This window comes from Haliotis asinina, chromosome 12 (genome assembly GCF_037392515.1).
Source record: "Haliotis asinina isolate JCU_RB_2024 chromosome 12, JCU_Hal_asi_v2, whole genome shotgun sequence".
Taxonomy (NCBI): Eukaryota; Metazoa; Mollusca; class Gastropoda; order Lepetellida; family Haliotidae; genus Haliotis; species Haliotis asinina.
In genome coordinates, this window is record NC_090291.1 from 50,472,053 (window position 1) to 50,495,429 (window position 23,377).

The 23,377-nt window shown below is 38.1% G+C and overlaps 1 protein-coding gene across 1 annotated transcript; it reads left to right on the forward strand.

Moving 5' to 3' along the window:
• Positions 1-154: 154 nt before the first annotated feature.
• LOC137258291 (T-box transcription factor TBX20-like) lies at positions 155-20,985 on the forward strand. The gene is made up of 8 exons (XM_067795919.1): positions 155-643; positions 3,479-3,647; positions 11,752-12,025; positions 14,568-14,729; positions 15,949-16,025; positions 16,950-17,056; positions 19,228-20,095; positions 20,631-20,985. The coding sequence occupies exons 1-7, from the start codon at positions 418-420 to the stop codon at positions 19,527-19,529; spliced, it is 1,317 nt and encodes a 438-aa protein (XP_067652020.1). The 5' UTR covers positions 155-417; the 3' UTR covers positions 19,530-20,095; positions 20,631-20,985.
• Positions 20,986-23,377: the final 2,392 nt, after the last annotated feature.

The following is a 23,377-nucleotide window of genomic DNA, read 5'->3' on the forward strand; positions in this document are numbered from 1 at the left end:
TGTAACAAGACTAGCGGAAGCTGTTATGTGTTGAAAGAGACGGTATCGCGTCGACCAATTAAGTGATACCTAATCCGCGAGCAGAACACATAGACCCGCCTACAATATCTGAATGGCGACTTTACATTAGCCAATCATGGCGTTCGTAACATGCAACGGAGGTGAAGCTCTTGACTATAGACCCACTGAGAAAGGTTGCGTGCGATAGGCGATTGTGTGTTGATGATTAGTCTGAATTCTATTTTCTTGAGGTAATTTCCACGAGGCAGGACCATTTCACTTGAGAAGTCAACAACAGAGGATGAAAATTTGTGAAATAGGCGCATGAATCAGTAATCACAGAGAGCGGAGTTAGACGGATCACAGTACAGAAGTTAAGAATCTACTTCACCTCCAAGGAACTGTTACTGTCATAGGATGGACGTACAGGCTGACGATGTTGTGAACAGGTCATCTGATGTTGTGGGGGACGCTGACAGTGACGACATCGTCACGGTGACTCGAGAATCCTCTGTTTCGTCACCAAAGACCACCAACTTCAGTATTGCTGCTATTCTTGGGGGGTCATTAACGACAAAAACTCACAAGCCTGTCCCAGTACCAGAAGAAGAAGAAGAAGACGATGATATCGAAATAACAGTTGGTAAGAATATCTTTATACTTATTAATTCTTTTCAATAACTTCAGCCTGCCTGTATACCGTATTATAATGAAGACCCGTGGGTGTATTCGAGATGGGACGTGAAAATGGTTCCGCATACTAGTATCAGAAACTACAAAACATTTTCCCATTACGTCTATCTATTTTGTTGTCTAACCGTTCATCTGTTAGTAATAAGATAACACAAATATTTCAAAATACACACTCCATATTTTTTACAAACGTGAACAAATGTCAAGGGGCTATACATCACCCTCAAAAAGACCCAAAGAAATGAAAATTGTACATTTGGCATCTTAAGGCCTGATATATTGTGTTGGGTAAGTGGTATACGACTCGACACAATACTCCGAGCCCCCTTACAACTGTATACACTCTGTCAGTGAACGACGCTGGTGGGCTTTCGTGATCCTTGTTAAAAATTCCCCATGCCTAACATTTGTGGGTTTACGTAGTCAGTTAGAATACCTCCAATTTTTCTCAGGCTCCAAGAATTCTCAAATTGTCTCTGCAATATCTCAGCGTCCATAGGCTCTGGTCTGAGCCTGGCGGTTTTTTCTATGGGAGTTTACACACCCTCTAAGTTGTTTTTCCGATAAGAGTTGGTTCCAGGCCCAGTCTAGGCGTTTCCAAGTCAAAGTGACGTTACAACCAAAATCGTCGTAATTTTACTCTATTACCATGGAATATATAATAATCATTTGACATCAGTGTTTATGTTATATCAAACGTCAGCGCCATGACTGATTAGTATCGAATAATTATTGCCGTATTATGTAATAAGTCAACGACAAAACATATTTGTGTTTGACAAACGAACATATAGAACATGCGTAATCTCACTCGGTGAGGTCGTTACACTGATACGGGCGTCCATCCTCGGTGCTGAACCGAACACTTATTAGTTAACTAGTAAAATAATCGGAAGAAATATTAACAGTGATATGTCTATAGTAGATGATGTTTAATTTCCCATACCATTTCCCATTTATTGTACTAATCATAAACGCCATACGTGCATGTATTTTCATGATAATATTTAACTGCTTGCATATATAAAATGATATTTGGTATATATTAAACATATTTTCAGTTATATCAATGTAGGAAATCAAACTTTACTTCACATATTAAGAAAATGCCTCGCGACAGAATGAGCCATTAATGGATATAGTGAAAGAAGCGTGGTTTCCGTTAATTTTCACATGACTTGTGCTGTAGGATAACAACTTGAGACAAGTAAATGTTTTACACTAACCGTCTGAGTCGTTAAGAGTAATGTAAGAGTGATACAAAGATGTGTTTCACATACAGAAAGTATACATTGATCAATACCGTCCAACTGTCTACTTCATCAAAAATAATTACGGGTTGCAAGTAGAGTAAAATTCAAACTGTGATGGTATGATATTATGAATATGTCCTTGAGTTATGTCGATTCGACAGCCTTAGTTATAGTCGAGATAAAATACCATTATAAAATACTGTTAAGCTAATTTGTTCATAATGATAAATAAACAGATGGTATTTATATAAAAATAAAATGTGATAAAAGAATGAAAAATTGATTTGTTTTCACATATTATGACAAGTTTTAAAATCATAGCAATATCTTTTAATCATGATAAGTAAACAATGATATCATACCTCAGCTGATTATCAAGTAGTAGCACTTTGAAAGGAAAATCTTAAGTATTTAAATACGTTTTCTTCAATAAAATAGACCTAAACTTAAAGAATTTCAGTTGTATGAATTACTGCAATGTTTCAATATCCATGTTTAAACATATAATCGCCATTTACAATGAACAGATTAGAGTGAATGAACATGTTCTGTGAATCCAGGCTATGAATGGACCAGTGTCTGCCAGTGAGCAAGTTGCAACTTACACCATGATAAGCCTGTAGATATCTCTACGTATGTCTTACTGATAACTGCGCTAAGTCACCCTGAAGTGCCACCAACCACCCACTCAGTCCAATCTTGATGAGAATTCTTCAGGGGTTGTACTGAAATAGTTTTAAGCATTACAGACTTTCCGTCCAAAGTCGAGGGCATAATCAAATTTTGTTTACCTCGTTAACTTTATTCACAACTTCCGCGTTATCTTAATTGCGGTACAATTTATTTATCGTTATGTTAACACTCGCATGTTTAAGAATGACAAGCAAACTGTAAATATTTTCGTAGACTTCAAATCGTACAAGTAACTGAGATGAAATTAAGCATGTTCAGCAAGGTTGAAGTTCGTTGTCATATTTTGTAAACTTAATTTGTGCAAAAATATATCTCACATCTATTACCATGTCAATAAAAAACTCCTAATATAATATGCTGATATGGAGAAAGATAACATTTCGCATATATCACTACAGAAATAAGTGAAATCATGACTGAATCTTTGAAATGATTTGATATGAATGATTTTCATACTTATCATGAGCATATTATCTCATCATAATATATTCGAAAAACAATATATCTCACTTGCATAGATATCTGTCGAATCTTGCTACCGATAATTCGTTATATCGCTCTGTTAAATGTCGTTATTTCTTAACATCGATCAAAAGATGTGCGCATGAACGAACAATATTCATATGTATGGACATTAAGGGCCGCTTTAACTTTTCACTACCAAAATATTCTCAGTTTTATCAATAAATATATATGGATATCATTTATGGCGTTTTTGTTGAGCTATGGAATCATGTGACACCAGGATTATATTTCCTAAAACTTAAACGTACCACTGTCATTAAAGATAATTAAAACACTTCCTTTTTTATGAATATTCTTTCTTCGTTTCTTTTCAGAATCTGCTGACGATGAAAGAGCAGAAACACCGGAAGTTAGCAAAATCGTAGATGACACACGAAAAGTGATCGGGGAACTAGACTGTGTGGAGTGCCGCCTTGAGACGAAAGAGTTATGGGACAAATTCCACGATCTTGGAACTGAAATGATTATTACGAAAACTGGCAGGTAGATAAATATTTCTTTTCATAATCCAAGGTAACTTATTTCAATGACACAAAGTTTCGTTATCAATGCTTTAGTATTGGTGCATTTCAAATGGATTTAATTTATCAGTGACGTCGTATTGCACTATTGAATCAAAGTAGTATTATAATACCATATATGTTTTCATGAAAGACGGCAGAATTATTTCAATTTTACTCGGAATAAACGTTTACTGGTTGAAACGTCTAACACTTGAGATTATGAAAATATAAGCGACATAACACTATTGCAACTGATAGCTACAGAAACTGGGCAAGTGTCTAGTATGAGATTTATTCAAGGTAAATTTCGGTCATTAAGCGGTTTTAATGAAATATGGTGTCATGGCACTGGAATATTAGAAGCTGTGGTCAGAGAGAATTCCCCATCCAGTAAAGGGCTTATCAGGTACAAAGTTAACAAATTCGAGTCAGGCTCATCCGTTTTACTATGGTTGGTAGTTTAGAAGTCACACTCCGACACCAGCAAGCATGTAGGTGTAGGTAGGACAGATTCATTGCATTCATCGACCTATTGCTGTGGAATACACACGAAGTCCAGTGAGAGCTTGTACTGTATCTCTGCTACTGAACATGTCCCGTAACACGAGGATCGATCGCCCACTACACTGCCTCGTCACTGGATGTCAAACACAGCTCGCTTTGTGAGTCGCTGTTTGGACAATAGACGGAGCATTTTGTGACAATGGTCGTATATAGGGGGGCGATAATGACGATGACCACGCTCAACAAATGACCACAACAGACCCATAAACATTCGTATGTGCTAATTTGTGATGATCTTGACTTGTAGCAACATTTTAACGCGGTCAAATTATCCCTTGTCGGGGATCATAAATTGCCCTGTTATGTCAATCCCATGATATCATTACGGAGGGGGATTTAGAGAGAGACTGAACGCAGGTGATGGTGAAACTGTTTTCCAATTACAACCGGATAATTACCGGTCAACGACTATTTGTAAGGAGTTGTGACTGTGGTGGCGATTCACGGGGAATTCGGGCTTTGTCGTGATCAGTAATTAAACGCATGCTCACATTTCGCGAGTCAATCTTAAATAAATCAGACTATAAAAGTCCCATAAAATCTTGTGTGAATGCTCAAATACTACCTCCATTCTATGCGCCAACATTGACGGGACCCCCGCGGCGAAAATGGGAGGACCTCGCTTTCTCACTTTCAATGGCAACCTGATTGTGCAATGACAGTAAAAAGAAAGTTTATGGTCTAAATGTGTCTGTTTATTGTCTCAAATAACTATCATTGGTTAACACGATCGTCTGGTAGGGTAAAATGGTGATTATTCAATCTGTAGGGTCAGACCTATTTTGAAGTCAATTGAAATGTACTTATCTATACTGAAACTTGTGTTTGCTGTGTAATTAATGCATGCTCGCTTGTAATATGCATTCAACACCACGTGGCGTTTAGGAAACAATCAACCTATTTATCATGCTATGTGATCTTGTTCATGGAGACATGGCGCTCTTTTATAGAAATGTTAACAATTTCAGTCGCTCCGAATTCCGTTTTTACGGTGATGTAATTTATAGTTTCCGTCCTCCCACAAACGACACAAACACCTATATTAAGCACATTACGTATTTAAGAACACCATGTGCTTAAACAGCTTGTTCCTCAGGGGCATGGCCTGTGCGAGGAGGTTCTTCAGTAGTCAAGTGGCTGGTGTATTCGCTCGTGGGGCGGGTTCAATTCCAAATGTGGTCAAGTAACCTTTGGGAATTTAATGTCAAGACATCCCCATTCCTCTTTCATAATAAACGTTTTCATCATTTTCACGATTGTCTCAAGGCTATGTAGCTATCGTGGACATGGGGACAGTTATGGTGGTGTATGGTATGCATATGTACCATACTTTTAGGTCCAATTGAACTTAACTTATGCATGAAAAAATCAAACAATACGAATACAGTTTGTGTGTATTCACAGTCGGGTCCCTTTTAGCAACAAATAAAACTTAATATAAATTATTATGAAATTAAAATGTCTTGACAAGTGTTGAATACCAACAAAGATGTTTGAGTAGCCTATTTGAATTATATAATTTTCTTAACGAGATGTTTATACGATCTCGTGTGTACTTGAAAATGTATAGTATTACTCTACTCTACATTACTGTGTTTATGGCCTCGTGTTCCAGACCACTCGATTCCGAAGCTTATTTTTTCATGGATATTCATAGTTTTGCTTGGATTGCAGTACCAAATGCACTTTCAATATCTAACGTAGCTCTCTCATAAAGGGTTAATGAGGAATTCTGTTGAACTCAGAGTGGGCACCAGGGTCGCTAACAGGTGCACGGTGGTAAATCAACCAGGTGGGGATGGGCACTGTTTTGGTTTAATTACCAAGTACAATTTTGAATAATGGTCGTTACTGTATTTCTCAAAACTGCCACCACACTTTATAGTTCCACCATGTGTGCGGCCAGTTAACATATGTTTGTACCCGTATCGGTACAGTTATCCAGTTGATCTTTTAACGAACAATCAGCGTTACGCTCAAATGACCATACAGAAATATATACCCGTTTCTGCAAACAGATCCCATTTATTTAAAAAAAAAAACATGATTCATATCATATCTTTGTTGACATCACCCTGAGTCTCTTGAATTTGTTATTGCACATTAAAATAAAACAATCCACTGACATTTTGACAAAGTTACGAAATACTAAACTAGTAAGAATATACCCACATCATATCAACACATCAAACATGTAAAGGATTTTCGTTGTTGCCGTTTCGAAACTAAATACTCTCCGACGTATGTAATAAAACTCTCCGGCTTTCTTCTCTAACAACAAAGCTTCGGAATTGTAATGGATTACCAGGCAAGCTGTACCAGCTTTGGAAATCACTAAAAGAATACTTTGATTATATCTATAGGAGGAAGCCTTACATGGATGAAAAAAATAACAAAATATTTTTTCTAGATGATATTTTTAGAACATTGTTACTGATGGCACACATGTCCTGATGCTGGGTGAAGCAGTGCCAATACTTCTGCATCTATAAAGCTGTTTGAGATGAATATGATAAAAATACATGCAACAGTTCAATAGACGATTGGTTAAAAAGATAAATGCCATATAGATAAAGGATGTTATCAGTGGATGAAAAGCTCTGGACTTATTTATAATATTTGTCCGTGTTTGGTTCTACTGTATGTAATTCACGATCTCATGCTCTGCGTGTAGGCATGTCTTTTGTTATCTTGCAAAGAACGATGCGGACAATAAACTAGCTGAGAGAAAGTTCAAAACTTTCCAACTCCGCAGATAGGTAATGTGAGCTTTAATTAAAGATTTCTTCATGTAAGTGTTATAGAAGACAATATAATTGGACTTGGCCAATCGGGGCAGAATAAACAATATCATTTTCATTCAAATGTTCTGAAGATATCACAAAATAGGGGACACTCCCATGATAATAGATTAGTCAATTAGTTTCTTGTCTCTTTGATAAAAGTTTTTATTTCTCTCATTTTCTCTGTTTCCTTTATCCCCCCATAGGAGAAATATCACAACCACTATCATCACCGAATCCTTTAATCCAATTAAAGCATTATCTCGTTGCACGACTGTTATACTGGGGCTCGCGCGGCCTTCATCTCGCTAGTACTTATGTTATTGGCAATTTTGTATCATGTAATTAAGCGTGGAAGCCAGAACGCGATCTCTACTCCGTTTGTCAGTGTGAGGATTTAATGTCTCTCTATACGGATAATTTACGCGTTCACTACGTTGGGAGAAAATTAAGAGTTATTTTGAACTAGCCTTTATCGGGGTTAAAAAGAAGTAATTTGTCACGATGCCTTTGTTTTTTGAAATACATTCATTATTCGGTACTCGTTTGATGTATGCCTTTTGCTCGAGCAGATCGCGGCGGAATATAAACCCGGTAATAGGGTTGTCGACTTAAGATAAAATGCGCTACTGCATTTCGCAAAACACTATCAGAAAATAACATTGGTGCGTTGCAGTGACGACATCGCCTTCATCAAATTACTAACTATATTATCCCGTATGTCCTCGCGGTGGTTGACGGAGTCAAACACGCAAACTTCCTCTTCATCATTGAAACGGGTTGACTTTCCCCGCCTCTTATGCTCTACACCGACCATCAGTTCTAGCTAGATTTAATAGGGTTGTTAGTTCGAGCGATCTCAGGTTAACGGATACTTGACTTGGGCTTAATTCTGTGGCCCCTAGAACAAAGAAGGCATAATTATATTTAGATATACATCAGCTGAGGCCGTCCATGTCATCGTCTGACCGAATGTTCGAATATTGTACGTGAGTTCAATTTCCATGAGAGGAGAATTGATGGATTAAACCACGACACGTAAAAAGAAACTCGATTCAGGAATTTTGATTTGGATAAAAAAGAACAGAACATAAAAAATATACCAGCAGTGTATGTTTTCTTCGCTTGATGGAGATGGATTTGAAAGAAGAACATTTTTTGGTTTTTCTTTTGAAAGTATTATTGAATGAGTTAATGCTTGCGTGCTAGGAACAATGGTTAATTAAGTTAACTTTTCTCAAATCATTTACATCGGAAAGTTTTTCGGCTAGTTTGTCAGTTCATTTATGAATAAGTCTCGAGTGAAATGTAGTTCTTAGTCTCTACTGTCTCGTGATGAATCACATGTAAAGAAACTAACTGACATGCGGGCATTTGCAATTTCGTGCTCTGTCGGAGCGACAGGATAGCACACAGGTTACAGCGCTCGACCGTTGCGGGTAACTGGGTTTGATGCTCAAAATGTGCCGTGACGTGACAAGAATGATGAACAAAACATTTTTTAGATCAATAATATCTTGAAAGATATTTGTTCTAAACCTTTATGCTCAGTCATCACTAAATTAATATATTATTTAAATATTAATGAGCACTAACGAAGTTGTGACGTGAAACGTTTCTTTTATTCAATCTACTGTAGAAACGTCTAACGTTATGAGGGAGACCCACTGTCTCAGTCTCTGTCTCGCTCCGTATCTCTCTCTCTCTCTTTCTCTCTGTCTCTCTCTCTCTCACACACACACACACACACTCAGACACACACATATTCACAGACACGCAGCCTGTTTTAATCGCCAGCATTACCTCTAACGCACCGCGACGATAATCCCCAACATTTAGCCTAATCCATGCACAACGAACGAAGCTTTGAAAATGTATTTTCACCAATATCAATACAACAACAAAACGCCAGGAAAGCCAAATGGTTTGTAAGGGATCAGCTCTAACGCTGCCCTATCTTACCACACCCTTGTTTCGTCCCCCTCGTATTCCAGCGATCCACCCCCTGTCGCACAACGACATAATTTGGCTCAATTCCAAACACGGGTACTGAACATATTTGACAAGAGGCAGCGTCACAAGTGAACGTTTCTCTTCCAGTATCTAATTATGTGATACAAACGTTTCATTCCCTATTATCAAGGCAGTCTGTCGAGCTTTCCGCGTCCATAAGTAATCTGACCCGTCTTCACAGCCAACTGAGCTGTTGCGCACTGGCAAAATTAACCTTCGACCTGGCAGGTATAAATCCCGCCTTCAATGTCGGCACAGCCATTTTACGTACCCATTTACACATGGAGGTTATACACGAGGTGGCAATGAATACTTAATCATTCGTTAAAGGTGATGTTTGTTTCCAAACTTATATTTTCTGTTCTCCCTTTCGTGTGTTGTGGAAGAGGTCCTAATGATCACGCAGACTTGATGCCATTGATGTCAATGGAATGACACTTGGCACTCAATAATGCCTTCTTGGACGTGTCGCTCCCCGTAAGATTCTCATTTAGTATCAATGTTGGAAAAAACATTATGTTTCACATGTGACACTCGCAGCGATTGGTGTCACCGAGTACGTGACACTCCCGAAGGCATTGCTGTGACATCGATACATAGAGGCATTTTGTTGGGGTGTACGTTTCGTGCTCTCATTATGAAGTATGACCGAACCTGAATCGTAGAGCAGGGAGGGGTATTGGTGAACACCTGGTGTCATTACCGATTTCCAACGATCCTCTTACCGCTACTTTGCCTTTAACACCCAATATGTTTGCAGATAAACGATAATGATTAATCCCGTTAGCGGTTTAAAGTTATGAAATGACTAATATCCGATAGTGCATTGTGTTTGGCGCCGCCTTTGTACTTGAAACATAACGTGGAGTTTAGTATTTAAATTGGTCGAATGTATTGTGTACTTAGTTGACGAACTCATTTAAGGATAGCCATTATCATAATGTCATCAAAAACTGGCACCAACACCGTTTTATTATTCCATGTCAATATCGTCAACCATCTAATGATTGGTTCCTCATTAACTGATCTGGAATACAACGATTCTGTGTTTCACACAGAGTGACAATATCGACCTTGAGACCAATTTGAGTGTGTGTTTCTGTGCGAGCGGCTAGCCCTGGTACATCTCACTTAACACGCTCGCATGTAGTCCTGTAGCCGGAGACACGCATCGGTGACGACAGGTGCCACGTTGAAAACACACCTTGCAAATTGTAAATCGATTCAAAGAGACAACACCGGTCCCTTTCTTGAAAACCAACACGTGCGCTCTCTGAAAAAAAAGAGATTTAGAAAATTGTCGCGATTAAACCTTGACCGTAGTATAGAGTTACCGCTGTAGTAATCACGGGTGTTTTGAAAGCCCGGGTGGCATAGTATGTAACGGGGGTAGAAACAATACTGACTTCAGGTTTAAAACTGCCATTGTTTGGGGGACTTCATGACAAGAGTTTAGTCAAGCGACCTGAGCTGACTTTCGTTTTGTGTGTGGCAGATAAGTTGTGAAAGATCGACAAGGGAAGATATACCATGTTTGACACTGTCTTTTCATCTAAATGAGTAAGCCTAAACGCCTTGGTAGACTTTCCCACTGGGGTCATGATAACCATCGCATCGCATGTTCCTGGCCCGGCAATTGTATATACGTGGGGTCTAGTTCAGTAATCTAGCCTACCTCTCCTCCTTTCATAAAGACAGGAAATCGTCATCAATTATGCTACAAGACCTGATACCCAACACAGTGATCGGTATCATAATTTTACTGATAATCGACTCTGATTTGTCGCTCTGAAAGGAAAAAGTGTCATGTTTGTTTCCACGGGGGAGTGTGTTACGACCTGTTAACTCGAAACTGTCGTAAGTGACGAGGTCACGGCTTTTGGCTTACAAGCATATGTTATGGGTGTGTTCCTGGTGTTTTCTTGACGTGTTCTTCTGTGACTTCTGTAAACATTTTATCATGCATTTATGCATGTAATAGCATTGCTGGGACTGATCATTGCACCACTGAAATGTGGCGTGAAAACTGATGTTATAATAAGTATTTTGGATTTCTTAAGCTGAACTCATTGAAAACAAGAGTGGCAGTTCCTTTGTTCCTGGGAAAATACGATGTCATCACTGACATGGGGTACGGAAACTGATGTTATGTATTTTTGATGCCTTAAGTCGAACTCAGTGAAAGTAACAGTGGCTTGTTCTTGGTGTTTGCATTATATCGATATTGGTAAATATCATTCTGTTCTTGTTAGGAAGTGACTTGGAGTAGCGGTGTTTAAAGATGAATTAGTAAACACATCATTGTTCTATTCAGTATAAGGAAGCATACATCCATGGTCAAATCAGAAACAGACAAGAAACAAGTTTCTCCACGATAATGTGTGGTATTTGGGCATCATTGTTGTGTTTTCAACCTAAGTTTACTGTGTTTCAACCAATCTTTTCATCGTGGTAACGTTTGCTGAATGTGTTGCACTTGGTTTGCTTTTGCGTCAGCTTGTCACGAATATCTCGTGTCAACAATATTTAATAAATATAAACATAATAATGTAGTCTGAATGGAGCAACGGTGTCTGCTTTCCTATTACCATGGAAGGGATTGTGTCACTTGTGTGAATCATTGTCAAGACTGGTTAGGATCAGATCACCTTGAACACTGGCATCACTATCCCAGCGTCAGTTCACCACCAAAATCCATGTAACAATGAAAAACTCGTTTTGCAGGCGCATGTTCCCGACCTTACGTGTCTCCTTCGCTGGCCTTGACCCCGAACAACGTTACATTGTCGTCATGGATGTCGTGCCCGTGGACAACAAGCGTTATCGGTACGCCTACCACAGGTCGTCGTGGCTGGTGGCGGGGAAGGCAGACCCACCTCTGCCCGCACGATTCAATGTCCACCCGGATTCTCCCTTCACAGGGGAGCAGCTCATGAAACAGACAGTGTCCTTCGAGAAACTGAAACTGACCAATAATATTCTGGACAAGAGTGGTCACGTGAGTATATACGTGTCATGTGGTCATTACACATATGCAATGGCTTCTAGGCAGATCTTCCGTGACGTTAGAGCATTAAAATTAGATGGTCTTTAAAACTAGTTTTATCCATGAGCTATGCATAGCACCGACATATAGCTGGAATATTTTTTAATGCGGCATTAAAGTAAACTCACCCACTTTTCGTATGGCTAATGAGATACCTACATAAATAATTAATAAACACACGTGTAGTAAGTGGACTTTGTTGCATAACAAATATAAAGTCATGACCGACGGCATCCTAATATGAAAGAGACAAGTAATGGTTTCTCCCTCGTGAGGTATAAGATTCGAACATCATTGTTTCCATTTAACCTTAAATTTGCAGCGTTTACGACGAAAAGTTTCATTCCAGAAATGTTTAATTAACGTTTTGAAGACTTTTGGTCACATCTCAAAAAAATTTCTAGTTTGATTCATTAATTACGTCGAATATAACAAGGTTGCAATTGTAAAAAAAAACGACAGTCAGAATAATGCTTTTATTCCCATACCGGCTATGAAAATGAAAGTCTCGATTTCGTCTAGCAAAATCATATCCACAAAAGCTGGAACGGTCTTGACCCCTTGCTACACCTATCGGCAACAATACGAATTACATACCAATGAAGACGTGTCCTCACTGAAAAGAAATTTACTAGCTGTAAAATAATGATCTGCAATCTTAAACACAATTATTCAAAGTCTATAGTGTGTAATCAAACTCATGCAATAGCAAATCAATCAAATACACCTTAATTACAAGATAGGATGGATGAAAAACTGATACTTTAGTTGAAGTCGCTATATATTCACTGAAGTTGGCCATGGCGAACCTGATCACTGTTGATGTCAATGCATTTTTTCAAATGGAATTTTTAAATTCAGTTATAAAAATATGTAACTAGAATTTTAATTCAAAGTAATTTGAGGGATACCGTAGCTTTAATTTTTGAGAAACATGTTAAAGCCTCATGTATTTTATTCGATATATATGCAGTGCCAGAGTGAATATATCAGTGCCAGAGTGACAAGCAAAGTCTCATTGGATGTAATGCGTGCTGTTGCTTATCAGTCCACAGGGTGACTATAAATAATGAAATTTCTTTTACCCGAATATGGTTCCAACAGGGAAAAGACTGAAAGCTGAAATACAACGACACCCGTAATTCTCTTATAAAACGTCATGTAAGCTCGTTTATTAAGAACTTCAATTACTTGGATATGTACAAACAAGGGAAGAACCGAGCACCTCACACTTCAAAACTGTTAATTGTTCCGAAGATCCATCATTGAGGACATTCTGGTTAAAAAACCACTTGTCCGTAAAAAGGGTTTTCCCCATAAGAAAATGACAAGTCTGGTAGTCTGGGTAGGCCCCTAAATAACCCGGATGTCATGTTGACACTTGTCGAGTGAAATCTGTAATCAGATAAACCGAATGCATGGCATTCCTGAAGGACAAGTTAAGTAGCCTGGTTTTAGGAAGATGAGTTAAAGAGGCTGGTGTTTAGGCCAACAGTGATGGAGCTGACGGAGTTCCTGTTTGCAGAATGAGTCCTATCTTCACCAGCATGTGTCAGTGGTAATGTAGGGGCTTTGTATGCAACACAAACACTCCACAACAACTGTTTATTTACCGCGTATCTCATTTCATGAATTTATGTTAGGTCGCGCTATTGCCGCTTGGGGATGCATAGATCAATTCCCTGCCCCACGGAAAGGATTCTGATAACCCGTGTGTTCCAATGACATGGTGTCGACACACTCATTTCCCCTCTTCAAGAAGAAAAATAAACATGTCAGTCGTTTTTTGGCTGGTTTAAAACCTTATGTCAAATGCTAAGTTGACACTTATCGGCGTGAGATGTGAGAGTTGAAATGTTGATTTCAAATGGAAGTGACTTTAGATTGCAAGCTATGGAGAATTTACAACCAGACCGTTTTTATTACATTTTTTGGCGATTTGGCTTTTGGAAAAATTGAAGCTGATGACAAGTTCGTTTACATAATATGACTACGTGAATGATAAGGAACACATGTACAGGAAATGTATGTAAATCGAGGTATTTGTTTCGTTAATGTATATGTCAGCAAATACCATTGAGAGTTTTGTTATATGAAAGGCAGACCAGTCATTTGTAATCTGGGAAATCGAACAAAAACAGACAACAGTTCCAGCTGTTAGATGTGACTGCAAACGCACAAAATGTTGATAGATTGATTTTACACCACTTTCAGGAGTATTTCAGTCCTTATTAGTTGTTAGTGCAATGTTGAAGCCGAAATATCGTTTAACATGTTGACCACTTTGGAATAATCAGCAACTCTAGGGTTTTGTGCGAACACACCGCTTATCACAATCAGGGGAATCGAATATGCAAAGGAAGGATCCGGCTACATCGAAGGGACGCAACTCATATTACGAACGTACCACCTGTGTCCCCTGAAAAACCGACTGTGATGAATGACATACTCCTCTCCCTCACTCCTTCCTTCACCGCGATGTTCTGTATTGTAGGTGATCCTGAACTCAATGCACAAGTACCAGCCCAGGATTCATCTCCTGAAGAAGACGGATGATACCCAACTCCCCCTCTCTAGCCTGGACATGCAGAAGGTCAAATCCTTCATTTTCAAGGAAACCGTTTTCATTGGCGTCACAGCGTACCAGAATCAGCTGGTAAGTTTCTTTGTCGTCAAATATATGCCTAAGCATCCCGACCAGATGCATAGTAGTGGGACATAGCGAGTCATACGTGAATCTGTTACGTGTAAAGTTAGTCAAATATATACCAGGTGCCGTTGTACAATGCGTTCTTAGTTCTAAGGTGACCGTAACTCTCATACGTTAACATAGACGTATTGCAGTCTTTGCGCTAAGGTTGTTTTGTACAACGGTAGTGTTTGTGTGATATCCAATGTACACCAGCTACACATAGCGTTAGTCAGATATGCATAAGTTATATTCAGAATTTGACCAGATATGTACCACTTCAGAGTCAGTGTAAATCAGATATACTCCAGATATATACAGTTGTTATCTTAACGACTGCTACATAATACAGCTGTAATACTACTGAAACAAACATCTGCTCATGATATGGTCATAACTGCACAACTGACTCTGCTTTAGGCAGAGATTTCTCATGAATGTAGAAAAGGTTTTGTGGTTTCTTCTGACATTTTCAGTGTGCATATCGCGTTTCACAAAAATGTTGATTGAACATTGAGCATTAATAATTTCATGTGGTTGTACATATTCTTTAAAAAAGTAGGGGATCGTCATTGCTGTTTTGGTTTTTTATTTATTTACGATTTAAATATTTAGGAGATTTATCGGAATCAATCAATGTTGATAGGATATTATTGAATGTTTTGAGAGCGCATCACCATTTGCACTTCCTTACAACCATAGTTATTTAGAATGTAGTCGCTTTTGAAAGATGATTGGTGTATGACATATAATTTTGCATGTGTACGATTTTCATTTTAAAACAAACGACTAAAAAACAAACACAAATATATGTGTGATGCAAGATGAGTGTCGAAATTAATGTTCTAAGTGATTTCTCAACCTTCTTGAAAAAACGTCAAGAATGGGACCCCATGCACGTATATGGGGCTACTGCTTTGTGCACGTGCATATCATGCGTTGTGTTTAGGGGTGGTAGTAGAGGGAAATGGTGGTGCATTCATAAGATGCCTGTCCTAGAAACGTTTGAAATTTCATTATCCCACACTTTTTTGAAGAGTATATAAACAGTTAAGATAAAACATTAGTATAATTATTTCTGTTTAGTATGACGATTTCATCATCCTCTCGTACAAATTAGGTTTACCGTGTATACGTTTGGATATGTACTATGTTTCCCTCTAAAGCGATCGTATTTTATTTTCAGATAACAAAGTTAAAGATTGATAGTAATCCGTTCGCTAAAGGCTTTCGTGACTCTACACGACTTACCGATTTTGACAGGTAATTCAATCTCCTGTTGACTTTCCTAGTAACATCACGTATAGAATCCAGATCCTGTAACCAGCTCTACACACTGAATGCAAAAAGCTGTAATGATAACTGCGGCGCAAAAAGGTGTGGTGGTGGTTATCAAGGAAAGTATAACGTAAAAAGAATTTTGAAAAATCTTATCATTTTCAAGATACTTCGTCCAGTTGAATCTATTGATAGAATATGTCGTCAAATGGTATTTTGCTGCATTGTCCCCCTCGGGTTTTTATACTTATATTTTGGTTTTACCTTTACGTCGATTAGAATCTGTCTGGGCGGAGAATCGCACCTGATTAGTTTGTTTTAGATTAGAATGGAGTCCTAGATGTAAGTTCTCACTTTCTTACATTGTCCACGGGATGCTATTTGGTGTACGTTGCAACGGCAGAAAGGAATTACTGATTTGTTTAAACAGCGGATAGTAATTGTTGCATTGTTTTAAAAGAACGGATAGTAATTGTTACTTTGTTTTAAAACAGCGTATGGTAATTGATACATTGTTTTGAAACAGCAGATAGTAATTGGTGCATTGTTTTCAAAGAGAGAGTACTAATTGTTTTCAACCACCAGTGGATAACAATTGAATTGATGTGAAACGGCGGATAGTACTTGCTGCATTGGTTTCAAACAGTTTCTTTGTGTTGTGAAACAGCCGATAGTAATTCTTTTCGAACAGTGGATAATAATTGCTGCGTTGTTTTAAAAAAAAAAGTGGATAGTAAGTGTTTCATTTTGAATCAGCGGATAGGAATGGCTGTATTGTTCTGAAACAGCGGTTAGTAATTGTTGCATTGTATAAAAACAGTGGATAGTGTTTTTACTAGCGTATAATAATTGTTGTATTGTTCAAATTTGAAACAGTGGATAATAATCTCTTTGGATTGTTTTCTTCAGGGAAACCATGGAACACCTCCTCCAGAACCACTCATATGCGAGATCCCCCCTGAAGGCCTTCACAGCTGGCGAGATGCTGGAGGAGCACTATAAACAGTCGGGTCAAGGTGAGTTATTTACTCATTTGATTGGTTTTGTTTGTTGTTTGAACACTGCACTTATCAAAATAAGAGCTGAATGACTGTGACCTCAAAATAATCCAGTCTGCTCCAGACAATCCGGTGACTGACGTAATGAGTATAGATCTGCGGAACTGGTATACAGCGATATGCATAGAATAACAGGCCATTGTGTCTGGCCACCGAAAAACGGGAAAGGGTTCTTACAAGCATTATGTGGTGAAGGCCAGTCCTAACCCAGATCCCGACTATTTATTCATATGAACATAGAAGACCATATGCTTACATGTACAGAGGAGAAAGGATTCGCCACTATGGAAATTTAAATTGTTGGAGTTAGGTGTTCAAAGTTGCCTCCCATTGTGAAGTCAAGATCCTATGACAGTAGGTAGCATTTCAACAACTGCCTTGACTAAGGTTCCTGGTTTTCCTGGTTTGTCAGAAACGTTTCCATGTTCGCTGATTTCTCCAGAGTAAAAAACACTCAAACGATCAGTTCTTTGTCTCTTGCTTCATTAGACAACACAACTTCCAAAGCCTCTCTGGCAGTGTTGTATTCGGTACGCAAAAGAGATGAGATACCGTCTTGCAGAATTTGTAGACAATACGAATCTCACTTTCTTGGACATCTTGAAGAGCGAAGCATGTAGGGAAGGCTGATATATTTATTATGCAGTTGTATTCCTAATTTGATACAAAATGTGAGATCGTTGTTGGTCTTACCCACTAGAATTAGCCTGGTAAATCGGGGACAATGCTCGTTACTATTGATTTGGTATCTGACAGTAGTACAGCAGACCACTAGATGCAACTGTGTTGACGTTAATCACCAGTGTTGTCTATCAAATCTGCTAATTGCACATCCTCTCAAACCTGTCATCCACAAGAGATGATTTACTGGAATGAAAACGTTAATGACACAGACAAACGTCATCAAAACCCTCGTCTTTCGTTAACAACCTCGACCCTGTCAGTTATAAAAAACAGAAATCGTGAAGAAGGAATATTCTTTTCCATTTCAATTACACATGTTTCACCGTATCTGACATTTAAAAATACAAAAAATACAAAAAATAAGTTTGCAATCAACGTGTCGATTCATTTATATCTTCTTCTGTAATAGAACACTCACGGATTTTATTTCCGGTTTGAGTAACTTCCAAAATATGAAAGATGATGACTATATAAAAACGAAAAGAGAATCGTCGATTAAGCCATGTTGACGTTTAGATAGCAAGAAATGAAACACAGAAGGTTACATAATATCAAAAGAATTCATCTTGAAGTCTTTATTTGAATTGTGAAATACAGAAAATGCGAAAAATGTCTGCCTCGGCTGAGGACATATCGTCGGTTCAGACACTGGCAGCGGTACATGACGTTTTCCGTTGGAAAAACAACAGGGGGGTATCATTTCTTCGTAAGATGACAAATTATGGAAGCAGAAGTGTCAGAATGTGCTGAAAAAACACACAGTTGGATATCCCTTAAATATGAATGTTGTTGATAGGCTCTTGGTCGGTTATTTCAGGGTCGTATAGCTGTAACTACCGGGACGACAATGTTACAGCATTAGCGCACATGTGTCAGTGTTACAGTACATGGGCCAATGCTCCAATGCTACAGAACATGGATTTAAATTACTCTAGGTCATTTAAGGATGTGGTAAAGATGCATGCGTTACCTCGAAGTTAGGACTTTTCACACTAATATGCACTTGCTTTGAGGCAGGGGATCTGTTTGTGACCTCTGACATTCTGTACCAAGAAGGTGTAGCAAAATATATACCCAGAAAATAAAACAGTAAATCAAATGCAGAACTCAGACGAATGATGATTTTCTGGCTTTGAGGCAATGCTAAATCAGTTATTACTATCAAAATTATACATATTCAGAGACTTTTCTAAAACTGTACAAACGACAATGTTAAATCATGACTGGGTACATCAACATGCGGTAGAGGTTAGAGGCAACTTAAGCGCCCTTGTAAAAAACTGTCATCTTAATATGCGTAATTGATCTCTTAGTGCACTAATAAAGACTGGTAAACTGACAGTTGACACGGTTTCACACATTGCAGGGGACACCACGATTTGTCAATGACAAGACCGCCAATGCCATTACTGCAAATAAAGTAACTGTTTTTATTCTTATTTCAGAACCCCCCAGCATGCCGGTCAATATGATATCACCATGGAGAATTTCTATGTCAGCACTTAGTGCCTATCACGCATCAGCCAATGAAAAGGGCCCGTGCAATCTCTATGGTAACATGTTCAACCATCCATATTTAAATCTACGTAATGACATCCAGTCAGCAGCGACACTCAATGAGATGTTGATACGTAGCGCCATCTACAAGAAGAGCCTCCAATCAACGTCAATTGCTAGTCTATATGGCCACGCCCATAGGTTTCATCCATATCTACAGTCAGAAAAAAATGGCAAGGAAGATTCCTGAAGGGAACCGATGGAGGGAGCCAAATGTGGGAGGTGCAATGTTAACATTTTATGACAATGAGAGATGTGCAATGTGTTTGGACCGACTGTGATTAAAAGATAATTTGTGTTGTTGACTTTATCCTAATGAATGGGAAGAACAGGCTGTTGGCTAGGCACAGATTCCTCTGGAAAGAGATTAAACGAAATGATACAGTGAATACGTTCTTACAGATATTAAATCGTCATCAGATTTAGAGTCTGCAAATATGATATTCGTATCATCTTAAGCTCCTTCGACACTAGACTATTGGAGTCCACAATACTGGCTGTGAAGTATGAATATTGTGACCTGAGTAGCTGTGAAGTCATTCTAGGAGTTCAGGATCGGACGCCAGTTATATGCCCATGAAGCTTATCCTTCACCTCACCTTCACCTGTCTCTCCAAGCATCACTTTGTGTCAGTCTTGTACAGTGACGTCATTGCCCTATGTGTTACCATGGTGACCTGTGCCTTAGGTGCCGGTTTTCTGATCTCACATTGCCTTGTTCATCACTACCACCATCACTACAACACCCGTATCCAGGTGAGTTTAAATGATGCAATACATCTTCATAACTAACGCTAAAGCTTATATGAAAATTGGTATTTATAATTAGTTACAGACGGGACAGAAGTTCATCTTCAGGAAGTCTAATACGTTCATGATTACTCGACACAGAGATCCATTTTTATGACGTGTAGTTTTTGATAAATGCGTCAGAGGGAAATATTACAAACATCTATTCGAGATGTTAACAAATGTAAACCGTACACTACTAAGAATAGCCTCGGTTATCTGCCGAAGCTGTTTAAAATAGGCAGAATACCTGTGGACATTTTATGCTATGCTCTGCCTGTCAATGGAAAAGCGTTCAGTATTTGTTCCAGTTGACGGAACATACTTCGAAGTGTGTAAAAAGAACGACATAAAATAGTTGCAAATTGTGCTTAAATAATTCTCTGTTATATTTCATGTTCATTATGAATATTATTGCACAGTTAATATATTTGTGTCACTTTAGAACGATACCATAATGATATTCTGACCTGATGCCCTAACTGTACAAATTTGTTTTCAGACAGATCCATCGAGTTCATGGGCAGACAGGCGCGTTGTTCCTCCGAAGTCCAATGAGACGCTAAGCTCCTTCCACCCTCATTGCTCACCTGCAATGCTCATTGAAATACGGCTCTAGGTGTCGCAACATGTACATGTGGTACAGAGGAGTTCTGTGATGGCAGCCGTGGGTTGCAGCCACGCATATTTCAAGTGCACTGACAGAAGAAATCCGCGAGATTTAAAACTTTATGAAGTCTATTAAACTATTGTATATATACGTATATTGTGTAAAGGATTTTATTAAAACTCTATGTTCTGTTGTTGCTTAATTATGAACATTCCGCTTTCGTTTGAATTAAAGATGTCAGTCTCTCTTTCAGTATTTTGTTTACTTTATACTAAACAGACAGACGAAGGAGTGGTTATATTAATGCACTAAAACGTCCCCATCTTGACGTTGGCCAAACTGGATGGGAGAATTGTCTTTGAGGAATGGACACGTCTCTTTTACACACCAAAATACCCTTACACTGATCAACTGTATAACATTCAAACACACAAAACCCCTTATTTTTAGGCTAAGCCTATTCGAATCGTCTTCCAATTATATTCTTAAAAAAACAGGTGAACTTATTTTATTTATTTACGATTAAAGATATTTAGGAGATTTATCGGAGTCAATCAATGTTGATATGATATTATTGAATATTTAGAGAGTGCATCACCATTTGCACTTCCTTACAACTATAACTATTTCGAATGTAGTCGTCTGTGAAACATGATTGGTGTATGACATGTAATTTGCATGTGTACGATTTTCATTTTAAGACAAACGACTAGAAACAAACACTAACAAATGTGTGATGCAAGATGAGTGTCAAAATTGATGTTCTAAGTGATTTCTCGACCTTTCTGAAAACCGTCAGACCCCATGCACGTATATGGGACTACTGCATTGTGCACGTGCATATCATGCGTTGTGTCTGGGGTAGAGGAAGATGGAGGAAAATGGCGGTGCGTTTGTTAACGTTTACACTTCCTATACAAATTGAAATTTCATTATCCCCCTCTTTTTTGAAAAATATATAAACAGTTAAGATAAAACATTAGTTGTGTTTAGGGGTGGTAATAAAGGGAAATAGCGGTGCGTTCATAAGATGTCTGTACTTGAAACGTTTATCAACGTTTACACTTCCTATCCAAATTGAAAGTTCATTATCCCCTACTTTTTTCGAAAAGTATATGTAAAAGTCTGTTCTTGGTTAGGAGAACATCACCTTCATCACTATATACATATAATTCATGTCCTAGACACGACTGTACTAGCTATATATGTGCTTTTACCTGTTTCCACTTGGTTTTGAAGTGAGTTAAATATTAACGCAATCATAAGGTAGTTACATACCTTCAACCAATAAGGAACCTAATCTGAAGCGTGTTTTCCGAAATCTGTACAGCGTGCCAGATGGAATGACACAGCAGTACTCGAATCGACTTTTTCATGTGACAGACACTCTTTGTTAGCAAGCCATTCGGATGACGCGGGTTGGATGACGATTGTGAAATAGTATATATTGCATACGGCGAGGAACAATAGCTCATCAAGACATGCCAACTGTCTGCTCCAATAGGTTGCACCTTTGGGAAGTATCCAGCTCCAATGGCACATTCTTGAATGACAAACATCGTGTAATGTAACGCATGCAGTATCATACAACGAAGTTTTACGTTATCATGACTACACAAAACACACGCATTAAAAGTTTATATTTAACATGATATCAAACAGGTGGAATGAGCAGGGTTCGAATAAACGGCAAACATATCGTATTATCAACAGTGTTGTGTTGATGGCGTTACGAAATACTGACAGTGTGAAATGCTTTGGGAGTGACACATTGATTGACACATCTTGCACGTGTAGCATTTCGTTAAACTATAAATGCTTCAACATATACGCGATTGCAATTTTAACTTTCGATTTCGAAATATTATAAATGCCTCTGCGAAAGAATGAAACACACATAGTTTTCGCATTGTTTTATTGTCATACCTCCATAATTTTAACGTTGTTTTATAGTCATACTTTACAGAATTTCCACATTGTTTTATAGTCATTCTACATAATTTCCACATTCTTTTATAGTCATACTACAGAATGTCCACATTGTTTTATAGTCATACTACAGAATTTCCACATTATTTTATAGTCATACTACAGAATTTCTACATTGTTTTATAGTCATACTACATAAATTCCACTTTCGTTTATAGTCACACCTACATAATTTCCACATCGACTTAAACTCATGCTTCCATAAATTTTACATTTTTAAAAGTTATTCCTCCATTAATTTAGCATTGTGTAATAGTCATAATTCCATAATTTTCAGATTGTGTTATAGTCGTATACATACATAATATCAACATTGTGGTATATCTTTCTCAAGGTATTAGTCATAGGTGTGCCTTGAGTTAACTACGTCTATTTGAAGCATCTGCTGTAACGGTTAACCGACACATTAATTTTCTTGATTGCATCTCCTAAGCTAACTGTGTAGATACTGCAACTATTATGCTGACAACTGAGAGAGAACAAAGTGTGACTGAAAGTATTTTGGTTTCTTGTTATTTCCTTATTTTTGTGAAAAAAGTAATTTCTTCAGCGTGTATGAACATAGTTTCAAATGACATAAAGAAAACAGCAAAATGATTTCCAAAAACACAACGGTTCACGACGTTCTCAGGATGTTTCCCCGAGAACGA